The 13,252-nt window shown below is 64.2% G+C and overlaps 1 protein-coding gene across 1 annotated transcript; it reads right to left on the bottom strand.

Moving 5' to 3' along the window:
• Positions 1-3,900: 3,900 nt before the first annotated feature.
• LOC107050662 (26S proteasome non-ATPase regulatory subunit 8-like) lies at positions 3,901-13,016 on the bottom strand. The gene is made up of 7 exons (XM_040655093.2): positions 12,844-13,016; positions 11,845-11,917; positions 11,211-11,313; positions 10,129-10,294; positions 7,666-7,766; positions 5,076-5,187; positions 3,901-4,331 (listed from the first exon to the last, which is right to left on the bottom strand). The coding sequence occupies exons 1-7, from the start codon at positions 12,982-12,984 to the stop codon at positions 4,194-4,196; spliced, it is 834 nt and encodes a 277-aa protein (XP_040511027.1). The 5' UTR covers positions 12,985-13,016; the 3' UTR covers positions 3,901-4,193.
• Positions 13,017-13,252: the final 236 nt, after the last annotated feature.

Here is a 13,252-nt window from a genome sequence, read left to right as displayed (position 1 = left end):
CAATGCCCGCTGGGATTTGTAGTCCCCCCCCCCATCCCCACACCGGAGCCGGAAGCGAAAACACCGGAGCCGGAAGCGGAAAACCGGAGTTCCCCCCCCCCCCCCACTCCCCACCCCCCCCATTTTCCCCCCCAACCCCAAATCCCGCCGCCCCCCCCCGCCCTCACGACCCCCCCCCGATCGCCCCCACCCCCTCCCCGCCCCCCCCGCTCCGTTTCCCGGCGCGGCGCCCCCCCGTCCCTCTCCCCCCGCCGTCCGGGGGGTTCTGAGGCGCTCCGGGCGGCGCTCACCCGGGATGGGATCGGAGGCGGCGGCGGCGGCGGCGGCGGCGGCGGGAAACGCTCCGACCAATGAGAGGCGGCGGCGGCGGCGCGAGCGCTCGGGCCAATGGGGGGCGGCGGCGGCGGCGGCGCGCGGTACCCCCGGATGCGGCGCGCGCGCGCGCGGGGACGGCGGGAGGTGGGGGGGGAGGAGGGGGGGGGGGGGGGGGGGGGGGAGCGCACGCCGCGGGGCGGGGCTCGGGGAGGGGGCGGGGCTTATGGCGGAAGGGGAGGGAGGGGGCGGGGCCGCGTTTAAAGGGCCAGCGGCGGATTTCGGGGGGGAGGGCGGAGAAGGGCTGCGTGGCGGCGTCGCGCGTCGCACGGCCCCAATCCGCGGCCCCACCCCATAACGCCGTCCTCTGCCCCGTCTCACCACCCCGCGTCCCCATCCCGGAACCCCACTTCCACGGCCCCATTCCACGGCCCCGATCCCCGTCCTCGTCCCCGTATCCCCGCCCCGTATCCGTGTCCCCATTCCGCGTCCCCGTTCTTCGTCCCCGTCCCATATCCCACCTCCACGCCCCCCATCCCCTCCCCGTATCCCCACCCCATTGCCCCCCACTGCCCCCGTAGCCCCTCCATAGCCCCCCATAGCCCTACTGCCCCCCGTAGCCCCCCCACTGACCCCCCATAGCCCCCCATAGCCCTATTGCCCCCCGTAGCCCCACCCCACCGCCCCCCAAAGCCCCCCCATAACCCCCCCACGGTGCTGTGCCCCCCCCGCCCCCCCCATTTCGCGTTTCCCCCCCCGGCCCCATTCACAACCGCGGCGGTTCCGTCCCCCCTTCATTCCTTCATTCATTCATTCCTTCATTCATTCATTCCTTCCTTCATCCATTCAGTCCTTCGTTCCTTCATTCATAAATCCGCTCCGCGGCGCCTCCGTGTGGGAAAAGCGCCGCCCCCCCCCCCCAAAAAAAACCCCATAGCGGTCTATGGGGGGGTGTGGGGGGGGCACCGTCCTCGCGTTCTGCCCCTCCTCCCTCCCCCCCCCCCCCCCCCCCCACCCCGGGAAGGGCCGTTGGGGCCGTTCGCAGCCGCCGGTGGCAGCGGGAGGGGCGGTGAGGGGGGGGGGGGGGGAAGGAGGGGGGAAAATGGGGGGGATTTGGGGGGGGGCGGCGATGGGGGGGGGTCGTGGGGGGGCTGGGAGGGGTGGGGGGGGTGGAGGGGGGGGATTGGGGGCGGTGGGGTGGGGATATGGGGGGCAATGGGGGTAGTGGGGGTTATGGGGGGCAATGGGGGGGGGCATGGAGATATGGGAGGCAGTGGGGGGGATATGGGGGGGCATCGGGGGTGGGGGGGCGCTATGGGGGGCATTGGGGATGGGGGGGCAGTGGGGGGCAATAGGAATATGGGGGTCTATGGGGGGGGCCGATGGGGGTTATGGGGGGCCTATGGGGGGCAGTGGGGGGGGGGGGGGGCAGTTGGGGGGGGCGCAGCCCCATTGCAGCCTATGTGTCGTCGTCCCCCCCCCACAGCCCCCGCTATGGGCAACTCTGCGTTGGAGGCCGCCAAGGAGACCCCCCCCCAAAAAGAGGAGACCCCCCCAAAAGGGGCGACCCCTCCCCTAAATGCGGCCCCCCCCCCCCCCCCAAGGAAGAGGAGAGGAACGGGGAGGCGGAGGACCCCCCCGTGTGCCCCCCCCGGGATCCGAACCCGCGGCCCTGGAAGGAAACTCCGCCCCACAGCGGCCGGCGGTGGGGGGGGCAGCGCAAAGAACCGCCCCCGCTGAACCGCTTGGGGGGCGACGGGGGAGGGCAGCGCCCCACAGATGGAGCTCAGCGCCCCATAGATACGGCCCAGCGCCCTACAGATGCGACCCAGCGCCCCATAGATGCGACTCAGCGCCCCACAGATGCGACTCAGCGCCCCATAGATGCGACTCGACACCCCACAGATGGAGCTCAGCGCCCCATAGATACGGCCCAGCGCCCTACAGGTGGAACTCAGCGCCCCATAGATGGAGCTCGGCGCCCCATAGATGCGACTCAGCGCCCCATAGATGCGACTCAGCACCCTACAGATGTGACCCAGCGCCCCATAGATGCGACTCAGCGCCCCATAGATGCAACTCAGCACCCTACAGCTGTGACCCAGCGCCCCATAGACGGAGCTCAGTGCCCCATAGATGCGACTCAGCGCCCCACAGATGTCACCCAGCGCCCCACAGATGTCACCCAGCGCCCCATAGATGTCACCCAGCACCCCATGGCCACCCCCCAGCGCCGTGTGCTCATTGCACGACGGCGTCAGACCGCCACCACCTCCTGCCCCATAAGTGCCACCCTGCGCCCCACAAGTGTCACTTCCCACCCCATAAGTGCCACCCTCTGCCCCACAAGTGTCACTTCCCACCCCACAGGCACCACCTCCAGCCCCACAACTGCCACCTCCTGCCCCACAACTGCCACCCCACACCCAAGTGTCACCTCCAGCCCCATAAGTGCCACTTCCCACCCCACAAGTGCCCCCCTGTGCTCCACAAGTGTCACTTCCTGCCCCACAAGTGCCCCCCTGTGCCCCACAAGTGCCACCTCCCGCCCCACAAGTGCCACCCCGCACCCAAGCGTCATCTCCAGCCCCATAAGTGCCACCTCCCACCCCATGAGTGCCACCCTGCGCCCCACAAGTGCCACTTCCCGCCCCACAGACACCACCTCCCGCCCCACAAGTGTCACTCCACATCCAAATGTCACCTCCCGCCCCATGAGTGCCCCTCCGTGCCCCACAAGTGCCACCCTGCACCCCACAAGTGCCACTTCCCACCCCACAAGTGCCCCCCCGTGCCCCACAAGTGCCCCCCCCCCCTTCCCCCGACTCCCCCATGGGCCGCCTGCTGGAACAGCTGCGCTCCCTCCACATCACCTCCCCGGGACCCCCCCCGGGACCCCCATTTCCCCACTTGGGGGGCAGCCCCACCCCCACCCCAAACCCCCATTCTGCCCCCCAACCCCTCCGCCCCATAGCGCGCTCAAAGGGCAAACGGAGGGGCTCCAAAGCCAAACTGCCCTCCCGGGGGCCGCCCCATAACTCCGTGCCCCCCAAGTCGGAGCCCCCCAAGTCGGAGTTGGGGGTCACACCGAAGCCCCCCCCCACCCGCTGGGCCCCATTTCAGGTGGGGGGCGACTGCACGCAGCGCTGCTATTGCAAACACCGCGACCCCCCCCGGCTGCCCCACAACGTCAGAGCGTGGTGAGGGCACTTGGGGGGCACACTTATGGGGCGGGGAGGGAGGGGAGGGGGTCCCCGAGACCCCCAACTCTATTAACGCAGCCCCCCCCCCCCCATTTTATCACATAGGTTGGCTCGGATGAAGGCGGTGCCCCCCGAGATTCTCCGGGGGGGGGGGAAGGACGGAGGCGCTGCCCCATAAGTTGGAATCGCCGCCCCATAAGTTGGAACAGCTGCCCCCCCCCCAAACCCCATTAAAAGTTGGGGCACAGCTGCTGCGCTATGGGGCTGAGGGGAGTGGGGGGGGAAGCTGCAAGCCCCACAAGTGCTGCGCTATGGGGCTGGGGGAGCTGTGAGCCCCACAAGTGCTGCGCCATGGGGCTGAGATGTGGGTCAGCGAGAGCCCCACTGCGAGAAGCCATGGCTTTATTGACGGGTGATGGGGGGGGGGGGTCACCAGCGCCCCCTCTGCCCCCCATGGACGGGAATGGGGAGAAAATGTGGGGCAGAGTTGGGGGTCCACGGCCCACATTTGGGGGTGGTGGTGGGGGGGGGGGGAATACCCCTTTAAAACAGCTTAAAACCAACGCATGGCGAAGAGGAAAAAGGGGGGGGGGGGGGGACCCCGAAAATGGGTCTGGAGGGGACAACGTGGGGCGGCCCCGGCAGTTGTGGGGCGGCCCCATAAGTTGTGGGGCGGCGTCAGACGATCATTTCGAGCTGCCGCGCGTATTCGATGACCTGAGAGGCCAACTGCGTGGATGGGATGGTGGAGTCCTCCGCCTTCTGCTGCTGCACCCCAAAGCTGTAGTAGTTGTTGGGGCCCAGAATCCAACCGCGCTGTGGGGAGATGGGGGGCGGGGTTGGGGGGCTGCCCCATAGAGGGGGGTTGGGGGGCATAGAGGGGGTGGGGGGCACCGAGTTGGGCTGAGGTGTGGGGTGGAGTTTGGGGAGGGTCTGCCCCGTAGGTTTGGGGGTGATATGGGGTGGCTGTGGGGCAGCTATGGGGTGGCCGTGTGGTGGCTATGGGGTGGCCATGGGGCAGCTGTGGGGCAGCCGTGGGGTAGCCGTGGGGAGGCTATGGGGCAGCTGTGGGGTGGCCATGGGGTAGTCATGGGGCGGCCATGGGGCAGCTATGGGGCATGGTGTAGGGCAGGGGGGGCAATGTGGGGCACACTATGGGGCAGCTATGGTGTCTCTATGGGGTCATTACGGGGTTCTTATGGGGTCTCTATGGTGTCCTTATGGGGTCTGTATGGGGTCACTTATGGGGCCTCTATGGAGTCCCTATGGAGTTGTTATGGGGTCTCTATGGGGTCCCTATGGGGCCACTTATGGGGTCGCTGTGGGGTCTCCCCGGGGTCGCTGTGGGGTCTCTATGGGGTGGCTGTGGGGTCCCTATGGGGTGGCTGTGGGGTCCCTATGGGGTCCCTATGGGGTCCCTGTGGGGTGGCTGTGGGGTCCCTATGGGGTGGCTGTGGGGTCCCTATGGGGTCCCTATGGGGTGGCTGTGGGGTCCCTATGGGGTGGCTGTGGGGTGGCTGTGGGGTCGCTATGGGGTCTCTATGGGGTCCCTATGGGCACCTTGCGGCCGTATTCGCTCATCCTTTTGGCGCTGGGGAAGAAAAGGATCCGCGTCGCCTCCGGGAACAGAATCTTCTCGTAGGCCTCCTCAATGCAGCCCGCGATCTCATCCCTGCCCGCAGCACGAGCCGCGTCACGGGGGGCGCTTATGGGGGGGGGGCGGTTATGGGGGGCGGTTATGGGGGGGGGGGGGCGGTTAGGGGGGGCGGTTGGGGGGGGGGGCGGTTATGGGGGGCGGTTATGGGGGGGGGGCGGTTAGGGGGGGCGGTTATGGGGGGGGGGGGGCGGTTATGGGGGGCGGTTAGGGGAATAGGAGGCAGTTAGAGGAGCAGTTAGGGGGGTGGGAGGCAGTTAGGGGGGCAGCTACGGGGGTGGGGGGCAGTTAGGGGGGCAGGTAGGGGGGTGGGGGGGCAGGTGGGGGGCAGTTAAGGGGATAGGAGACGGGGGCAGTTATGGGGGTGGGAGGCAGTTAGGGGGGCGGTTATGGGGGTGGGGGGCGGTTATGGGGAGAAGGGGTGGTTATGGGGGTGGGGGGGCAGTTAGAGGGGCAGTTATGGGGATGGGAGGCAGGTAGGGGGGCGGTTATGGGGGTGGGGGGCAGTTAGGGGGGCAGCTAGGGGGGTGGGGGGCGGTTATGGGGAGAGGGGGCAGTTAGGGGGGCAGTTACGGGGTTTGGGGGACAGGTAGGAGGGCAGTTATGGGGGTGGGGGGCAGTTATGGGGGCAGTTATGGGGGTGGGGGGCAGTTATGGGGGTGGGAGGGCAGGTAGGGGGGCAGTTATGGGGGCAGTTATGGGGGTGGGGGGCAGTGAGGGGAGTGTGGATGGCAGAGTTGTAATGAGATGTAATTAATGAGGTGTAATTAATGGGTATGAATGGTGCAGTTCTGATGGCGTCCGGCGGTGTCAATGAAGGCGTTGCAATGGGGTGAGATTAATATTAATGAGGCTAATGAATATTAATGAAGATGGCCAGGTGGCAATGTGCTTAATATTAATGAGGCTGATTGATGTTAATGCTGTGTGCTGGACGTCAATGAAGAAGGCGGGATGAATGAGGGGTGCTTAATGATGTTAATTAATTAGCAGCAATTAATGGGCGCTGACCTGATGGTGTCCAGCAGGATGTCGATGAAGAAGGTGGGATGAATGAGGGGTGCTTAATGATGTTAATTAATTAATGAGCAGCAATTAATGGGCGCTGACCTGATGGTGTCCAGCAGGATGTCGATGAAGAAGGTGGGATGAATGAGGGGTGCTTAATGATGTTAATTAATTAATGAGCAGCAATTAATGGGCGCTGACCTGATGGTGTCCAGCAGGATGTCGATGAAGAAGGTGGGATGAATGAGGGGTGCTTAATGATGTTAATTAATTAATGAGCAGCAATTAATGGGCGCTGACCTGATGGTGTCCAGCAGGATGTCGATGAAGAAGGTGGGATGAATGAGGGGTGCTTAATGATGTTAATTAATTAATGAGCAGCAATTAATGGGCGCTGACCTGATGGTGTCCAGCAGGATGTCGATGAAGAAGGTGGGATGAATGAGGGGTGCTTAATGATGTTAATTAATTAATGAGCAGCAATTAATGGGCGCTGACCTGATGGTGTCCAGCAGGATGTCGATGAAGAAGGTGGGATGAATGAGGGGTGCTTAATGATGTTAATTAATTAATGAGCAGCAATTAATGGGCGCTGACCTGATGGTGTCCAGCAGGATGTCGATGAAGAAGGTGGGATGAATGAGGGGTGCTTAATGATGTTAATTAATTAATGAGCAGCAATTAATGGGCGCTGACCTGATGGTGTCCAGCAGGATGTCGATGAAGAAGGTGGGATGAATGAGGGGTGCTTAATGATGTTAATTAATTAATGAGCAGCCATTAATGGGCGCTGACCTGATGGTGTCCAGCAGGATGTCGATGAAGAAGGTGGGATGAATGAGGGGTGCTTAATGATGTTAATTAATTAATGAGCAGCAATTAATGGGCGCTGACCTGATGGTGTCCAGCAGGATGTCGATGAAGAAGGTGGGATGAATGAGGGGTGCTTAATGATGTTAATTAATTAATGAGCAGCAATTAATGGGCGCTGACCTGATGGTGTCCAGCAGGATGTCGATGAAGAAGGTGGGATGAATGAGGGGTGCTTAATGATGTTAATTAATTAATGAGCAGCAATTAATGGGCGCTGACCTGATGGTGTCCAGCAGGATGTCGATGAAGAAGGTGGGATGAATGAGGGGTGCTTAATGATGTTAATTAATTAATGAGCAGCCATTAATGGGCGCTGACCTGATGGTGTCCAGCAGGATGTCGATGAAGAAGGTGGGATGAATGAGGGGTGCTTAATGATGTTAATTAATTAATGAGCAGCAATTAATGGGCGCTGACCTGATGGTGTCCAGCAGGATGTCGATGAAGAAGGTGGGATGAATGAGGGGTGCTTAATGATGTTAATTAATTAATGAGCAGCCATTAATGGGCGCTGACCTGATGGTGTCCAGCAGGATGTCGATGAAGAAGGTGGGATGAATGAGGGGTGCTTAATGATGTTAATTAATTAATGAGCAGCAATTAATGGGCGCTGACCTGATGGTGTCCAGCAGGATGTCGATGAAGAAGGTGTAGCTCTCGGCCGGGATGTTCCCCTTCGCCAGGAACACTTTATTGTAGCTGCCCTCCATCAGATACTGCCGGCAGCGCAGCGCAGCGTCACCCCACAGCGCCGCCCCATAACCAACACCACCCCACAGCACTGCCCCATAACCAACACCACCCCACAGCACTGCCCCATAACCAACACCACCCCACAGCGCCGCCCCATAACCAACACCACCCCACAGCGCCGCCCCATAACCAACACCACCCCACAGCGCCGCCCCATAACCCACAGCGCCGCCCCATAACCCACAGCGCCGCCCCATAACCCACAGCGCCGCCCCACAGCGCTGCCCCATAACCCACAGCGTCACCCCATAACCAACACCCCATAACCCACAGCGTCACCCCACAGCAACACCCCAGAACCCACAGCAACACCCCAGAACCAACACCACCCCATATCCCACAGCGCCACCCCATAACCCATAGCGTCACCCCACAGCAACAGCCCATAACCCACAGCAACAGCCCATAACCAACACCACCCCATAACTCACAGCATCACCCCATAACCCACAGCGCCACCCCATGTAGACGTTGCTCTGGATGTCCCCCCATGTCCCCATATCCCCCCATGTCCCCCCGCCCCCCTATCAGCCCCATATCCCCCCCCACATCCCCCACCTGCTCCAGGGACACGGGGTGCCGGATGTACACGTTGCCCTGGATGTCCCCCATGTCCCCCCATGTCCCCCCGCCCCCTATCAGCCCCATATCCCCCCACCCCCCCACCTGCTCCAGGGACACGGGGTGCCGGATGTAGACGTTGCTCTGGATGTCCCCCCATCCCCTATCAGCCCCATGTCCCCCCATCAGCCCCATGTCCCCATATCCCCCCATGTCCCCCCATGTCCCCCTGCCCCCTATCAGCTCCATATCCCCCCCCACATCCCCCACCTGCTCCAGGGACACGGGGTGCCGGATGTAGACATTGCTCTGGATGTCCCCCATGTCCCCATATCCCCCCATGTCCCCCCATGTCCCCCCATCCCCTATCAGCCCCATGTCCCCCCATGCCCCCCCATATCCCCCCACCCCCCACCTGCTCCAGGGACACGGGGTGCCGGATGTAGACGTTGCTCTGGATGTCCCCCTGCCGCCCATGTCCCCCCATGTCCCCCCGCCCCCCATCAGCCCCATATCCCCCCATACCCCCCCGCCCCCCACCTGCTCCAGGGACACGGGGTGCCGGATGTAGACGTTGCTCTGGATGTCCCCCATGTCCCCCCATGTCCCCATGTCCCCCCATATCCCCCCGCCCCCCACCTGCTCCAGGGACACGGGGTGCCGGATGTAGACGTTGCTCTGGATGTCCCCCATGTCCCCCTGCCCCCAATCAGCCCCATATCCCCCCATGTCCCCATGTCCCCTATCAGCCCCATATCCCCCCCCGCCCCCCACCTGCTCCAGGGACACGGGGTGCCGGATGTAGACGTTGCTCTGGATGTCCCCCATGTCCCCCCATGTCCCCCCATCCCCTATCAGCCCCATGTCCCCCCATGCCCCCCCCATATCCCCCCACCCCCCACCTGCTCCAGGGACACGGGGTGCCGGATGTAGACGTTGCTCTGGATGTCCCCCCATCCCCTATCAGCCCCATGTCCCCCCATCAGCCCCACATCCCCCCATGTCCCCCCATGTCCCCCCGCCCCCTATCAGCCCCATATCCCCCCCATACCCCCCCGCCCCCCACCTGCTCCAGGGACACGGGGTGCCGGATGTAGACGTTGCTCTGGATGTCCCCCTGCCGCCCATGTCCCCCCATGTCCCCCCGCCCCCCATCAGCCCCATATCCCCCCATACCCCCCCGCCCCCCACCTGCTCCAGGGACACGGGGTGCCGGATGGAGACGTTGCTCTGGATGTCCCCCCATCCCCTATCAGCCCCATGTCCCCCCATCAGCCCCATGTCCCCATATCCCCCCATATCCCCCCATGTCCCCCCATGTCCCCCTGCCCCCTATCAGCTCCATATCCCCCCCCACATCCCCCACCTGCTCCAGGGACACGGGGTGCCGGATGTAGACATTGCTCTGGATGTCCCCCATGTCCCCATATCCCCCCATGTCCCCCCATGTCCCCCCATCCCCTATCAGCCCCATGTCCCCCCATGCCCCCCCATATCCCCCCACCCCCCACCTGCTCCAGGGACACGGGGTGCCGGATGTAGACGTTGCTCTGGATGTCCCCCTGCCGCCCATGTCCCCCCATGTCCCCCCGCCCCCCATCAGCCCCATATCCCCCCATACCCCCCCGCCCCCCACCTGCTCCAGGGACACGGGGTGCCGGATGTAGACGTTGCTCTGGATGTCCCCCATGTCCCCCCGCCCCCTATCAGCCCCATGTCCCCCTATCAGCCCCATATCCCCCCATATCCCCCCACATCCCCCACCTGCTCCAGGGACACGGGGTGCCGGATGTAGACGTTGCTCTGGATGTCCCGCGCCGGCAGCCTCTCCAACTCGGTGTGGAATTCGGCCACGCGGTTCTGGGACAGCAGGAAGAGCAGATTGAGGCCCAGCAGTTGGTGGCGGAACGCCGACTCCGGCAGCTCCTCCCTATGGGGAAACGGCAATGGGGGCGGCCCCGGCAACGCGGCACAGCCGGGCCCCGAACACACCGCGGGACCCCAAATCCACTATGGGAACACACGGCACAATGGGACCCCAAACACACCGCGGGACCCCAAATCCACTATGGGAACACACGGCACAGCCGGGCCCCAAACACACCGCGGGACCCCAAACACACCGCGGGACCCCAAACACACCGCGGGACCCCAAACACACCGCGGGAACACACGGCACAATGGGACCCCAAATACACTGTGGGAACACAGAGCACAATGGGACCCCAAACACACTGCGGGACCCCAAATCCGCTATGGGAACACAGAGCACAGCCAGGCCCCAAACGCACTGCGGGACCCCAAACACACTGCGGGAACACACGGCACAATGGGACCCCAAATACACTGCGGGACCCCAAACACACCATGGGAACACACGGCACAGCCGGGCCCCAAACACACTATGGAACCCCAAATCCACTATGGGAACACACGGCACAGCCGGGCCCCAAACACACTGTGGGACCCCAAATCCACTATGGGGCCCCAAACACACTATGGGGACACAGAGCACAATGGGACCCCAAATACACTGCAGGACCCCAAACACACTGTGGGAACACAGAGCACAACGGGACCCCAAACCCACTATGGGAACACACGGCACAGACAGACCCCAAACACACTGTGGGCCCCCAAACACACAGCTGGACCCCAAATCCACTACAGGAACACACGGCACAGCCAGGCCCCAAATCCACTATGGGAACACGGACCCACAATGGGACCCCCACACCCCCAGTGGGACCCCCAGAGCCACAATGGGACCCCCACAGCCACAATGAGATCCCACACCCCCAGTGGGACCCCCAGACCCCCCGTGTGCCCCGCAGAGCCCCCCTCACTTGTAGTCGAAGTAGTAGCACTTCAGCTGGGCCATATAGCGCTCGAAGGACGGGATGTCCTTCTTTAGGATGCTCCACTGCGCCCCGATCTCCAGGATGTCCCCTGCGGGATCAGCGCCACAGAACCTCAGAACCCCACAGTCCCACAACCCCACAGCCCCACAACCCCACAGCCCCACAGCCCCCACAACCCCACAGCCCTATATCCCCATAGCCCCCACAGCCCCACAACCCCATAACCCCACAGCCCCACAACTCCCACAACCCCACAGCCCCCACAACCCTATATCCCCATAGCCCCCATAGCCCCCACAGCCCCATATCCCCACAGCCCCACAGCCCACGTCCCTGTAACCCCCTCCCCACTTCCCCACGCCCCCCTCCCCACAGCCCCACGTCCCCACGCCCCCCTCCCCACAGCCCCACCTCCCCACATCCCCCTCCCCACAGCCCCACATCCCCCTCCCCACAGCCCCACCTCCCCACAGCCCCCTCCCCACAGCCCCACTTCCCCACGCCCCCCTCCCCACAGCCCCACGTCCCCATATCCCCCTCCCCACAGCCCCACGTCCCCCTCCCCACGTCCCCATATCCCCCCGACACCCCCCCAGCCCCCCTATGGCCCCCCACTCACGGGCCAACACGAGCTGCTGTTTGGTGAGCGCAGTGCCGCCGGTGGGCAGGAAGTTCAGCTCCAGCAGTGCCAGCTTCATTAAGGGGGGGGGGGGGGGGGAGAAACCTCATTAGCAGCAGCCCTAATGAGTGGGGCAGCCCCCCGCCCCCACCCAGCGTCAGGGACCCCCAAACCCTCCCAGGGACCCCAAAATGTGGGGCGATGACCCCGAAATTGGGCCTAGAAACCTCCAGGGACCTCAAAACGCGGCCCTGTGGAAGAGCAGAGACCCCAAAACGGGTCCGGGGATACCAAAATATGGAGCAGGGACCCCAAAAAGGCCCAAAGACCCCAAAAAGGTCAAAGAACCCCCCAGAAAAGGCTCAGGGACCCCCAAAAGAAGGCAAAGAGGCACCCAAAAGAACCCAAAAGAACCCAAAAGAACCCAGGGACCCCCAGAAAGGCCCAGGGACCCCAAAAGGGCCCCGTGGTCCCCAAAAGAAAGCCCAGAACCCCCAGGAGATGACCCAGGGACCCCAAGGAAGGCCCGGGACCCCCCAAAAAGGCCCAGAGACCCCAAAAGAACACCCAGGGGACCCCAAAAGGCCCAAAGACCTCCAGAAGAAGGCCCAAGACTCCCCAAAAAGGCCCAGGACCCACAAGGGGTGACCCAGAAATCCCAAAACAAAGCCCAGGACCCCCCAGAAGGCCCAGGGACCCCCCAAAATGCCCGGGGACCCCCAAAAGAAGGCCCAGGACCCCCAAAAGAAGGCCCAGAGGCCTCCCAGGAAGGCCCAGGACCCCCAGGAAGGCCCAGGACCCCCCAAAAGAAGGCCCAGGGACCCCCAAAATGCCCGGGGACCCCCAAAAGAAGGCCGAGAGGCCTCTCAGGAAGGCCCAGGACCCCCATAAAGGCCCAGGACCCCCCAAAAGAAGGCCCAGGGACCCCAAAAGAAGGCCCAGGGACCCCCAGTAAAGGCCCAGAGGCCTCCCAGGAAGGCCCCGTCCCGCCGCCCTCACCTTGAGGCGGCCCAACGCCTCCCCGCACTTGCTGAGGTTGGGGCTCTTCCGGCCCCATTCTCCCTTCAGCTGTTCGTACATTCCCGCTGCGGCCCGCAGCCCCCCGGCGCCCTCCGCCCCGTTCAGCACCGCCGCCGCCATCGCCGTGAGTCTGCGCCGCGCCGCTTCGCGACACTGCCGTCAAGCGATGATGACGACGATACGACGACGACGCGCTTTACGGCAGCCCCCCGCCGCCATGGCAACGGCGCCGCGGGAGGCGCGGAGCGGAGCTCAGCGGCGCGACGCCGCCGCGCTTTACGGCTGAGGCGGTGCCGTGGAAACACCGCTCGGAGCATGCGCAGAGAGCGGGCCGCGCGCGAGGCCCTGACGCCATCAGCGTGAGACGGAAGTGGTGCTGAGTGAACCG

Source organism: Gallus gallus, chromosome 38 (assembly GCF_016699485.2).
Source record: "Gallus gallus isolate bGalGal1 chromosome 38, bGalGal1.mat.broiler.GRCg7b, whole genome shotgun sequence".
Classification (NCBI taxonomy): Eukaryota; Metazoa; Chordata; class Aves; order Galliformes; family Phasianidae; genus Gallus; species Gallus gallus.
The sequence above is the reverse complement of the archived record's forward strand: the minus strand, read 5'-3'. Positions and strand labels throughout refer to the sequence as shown.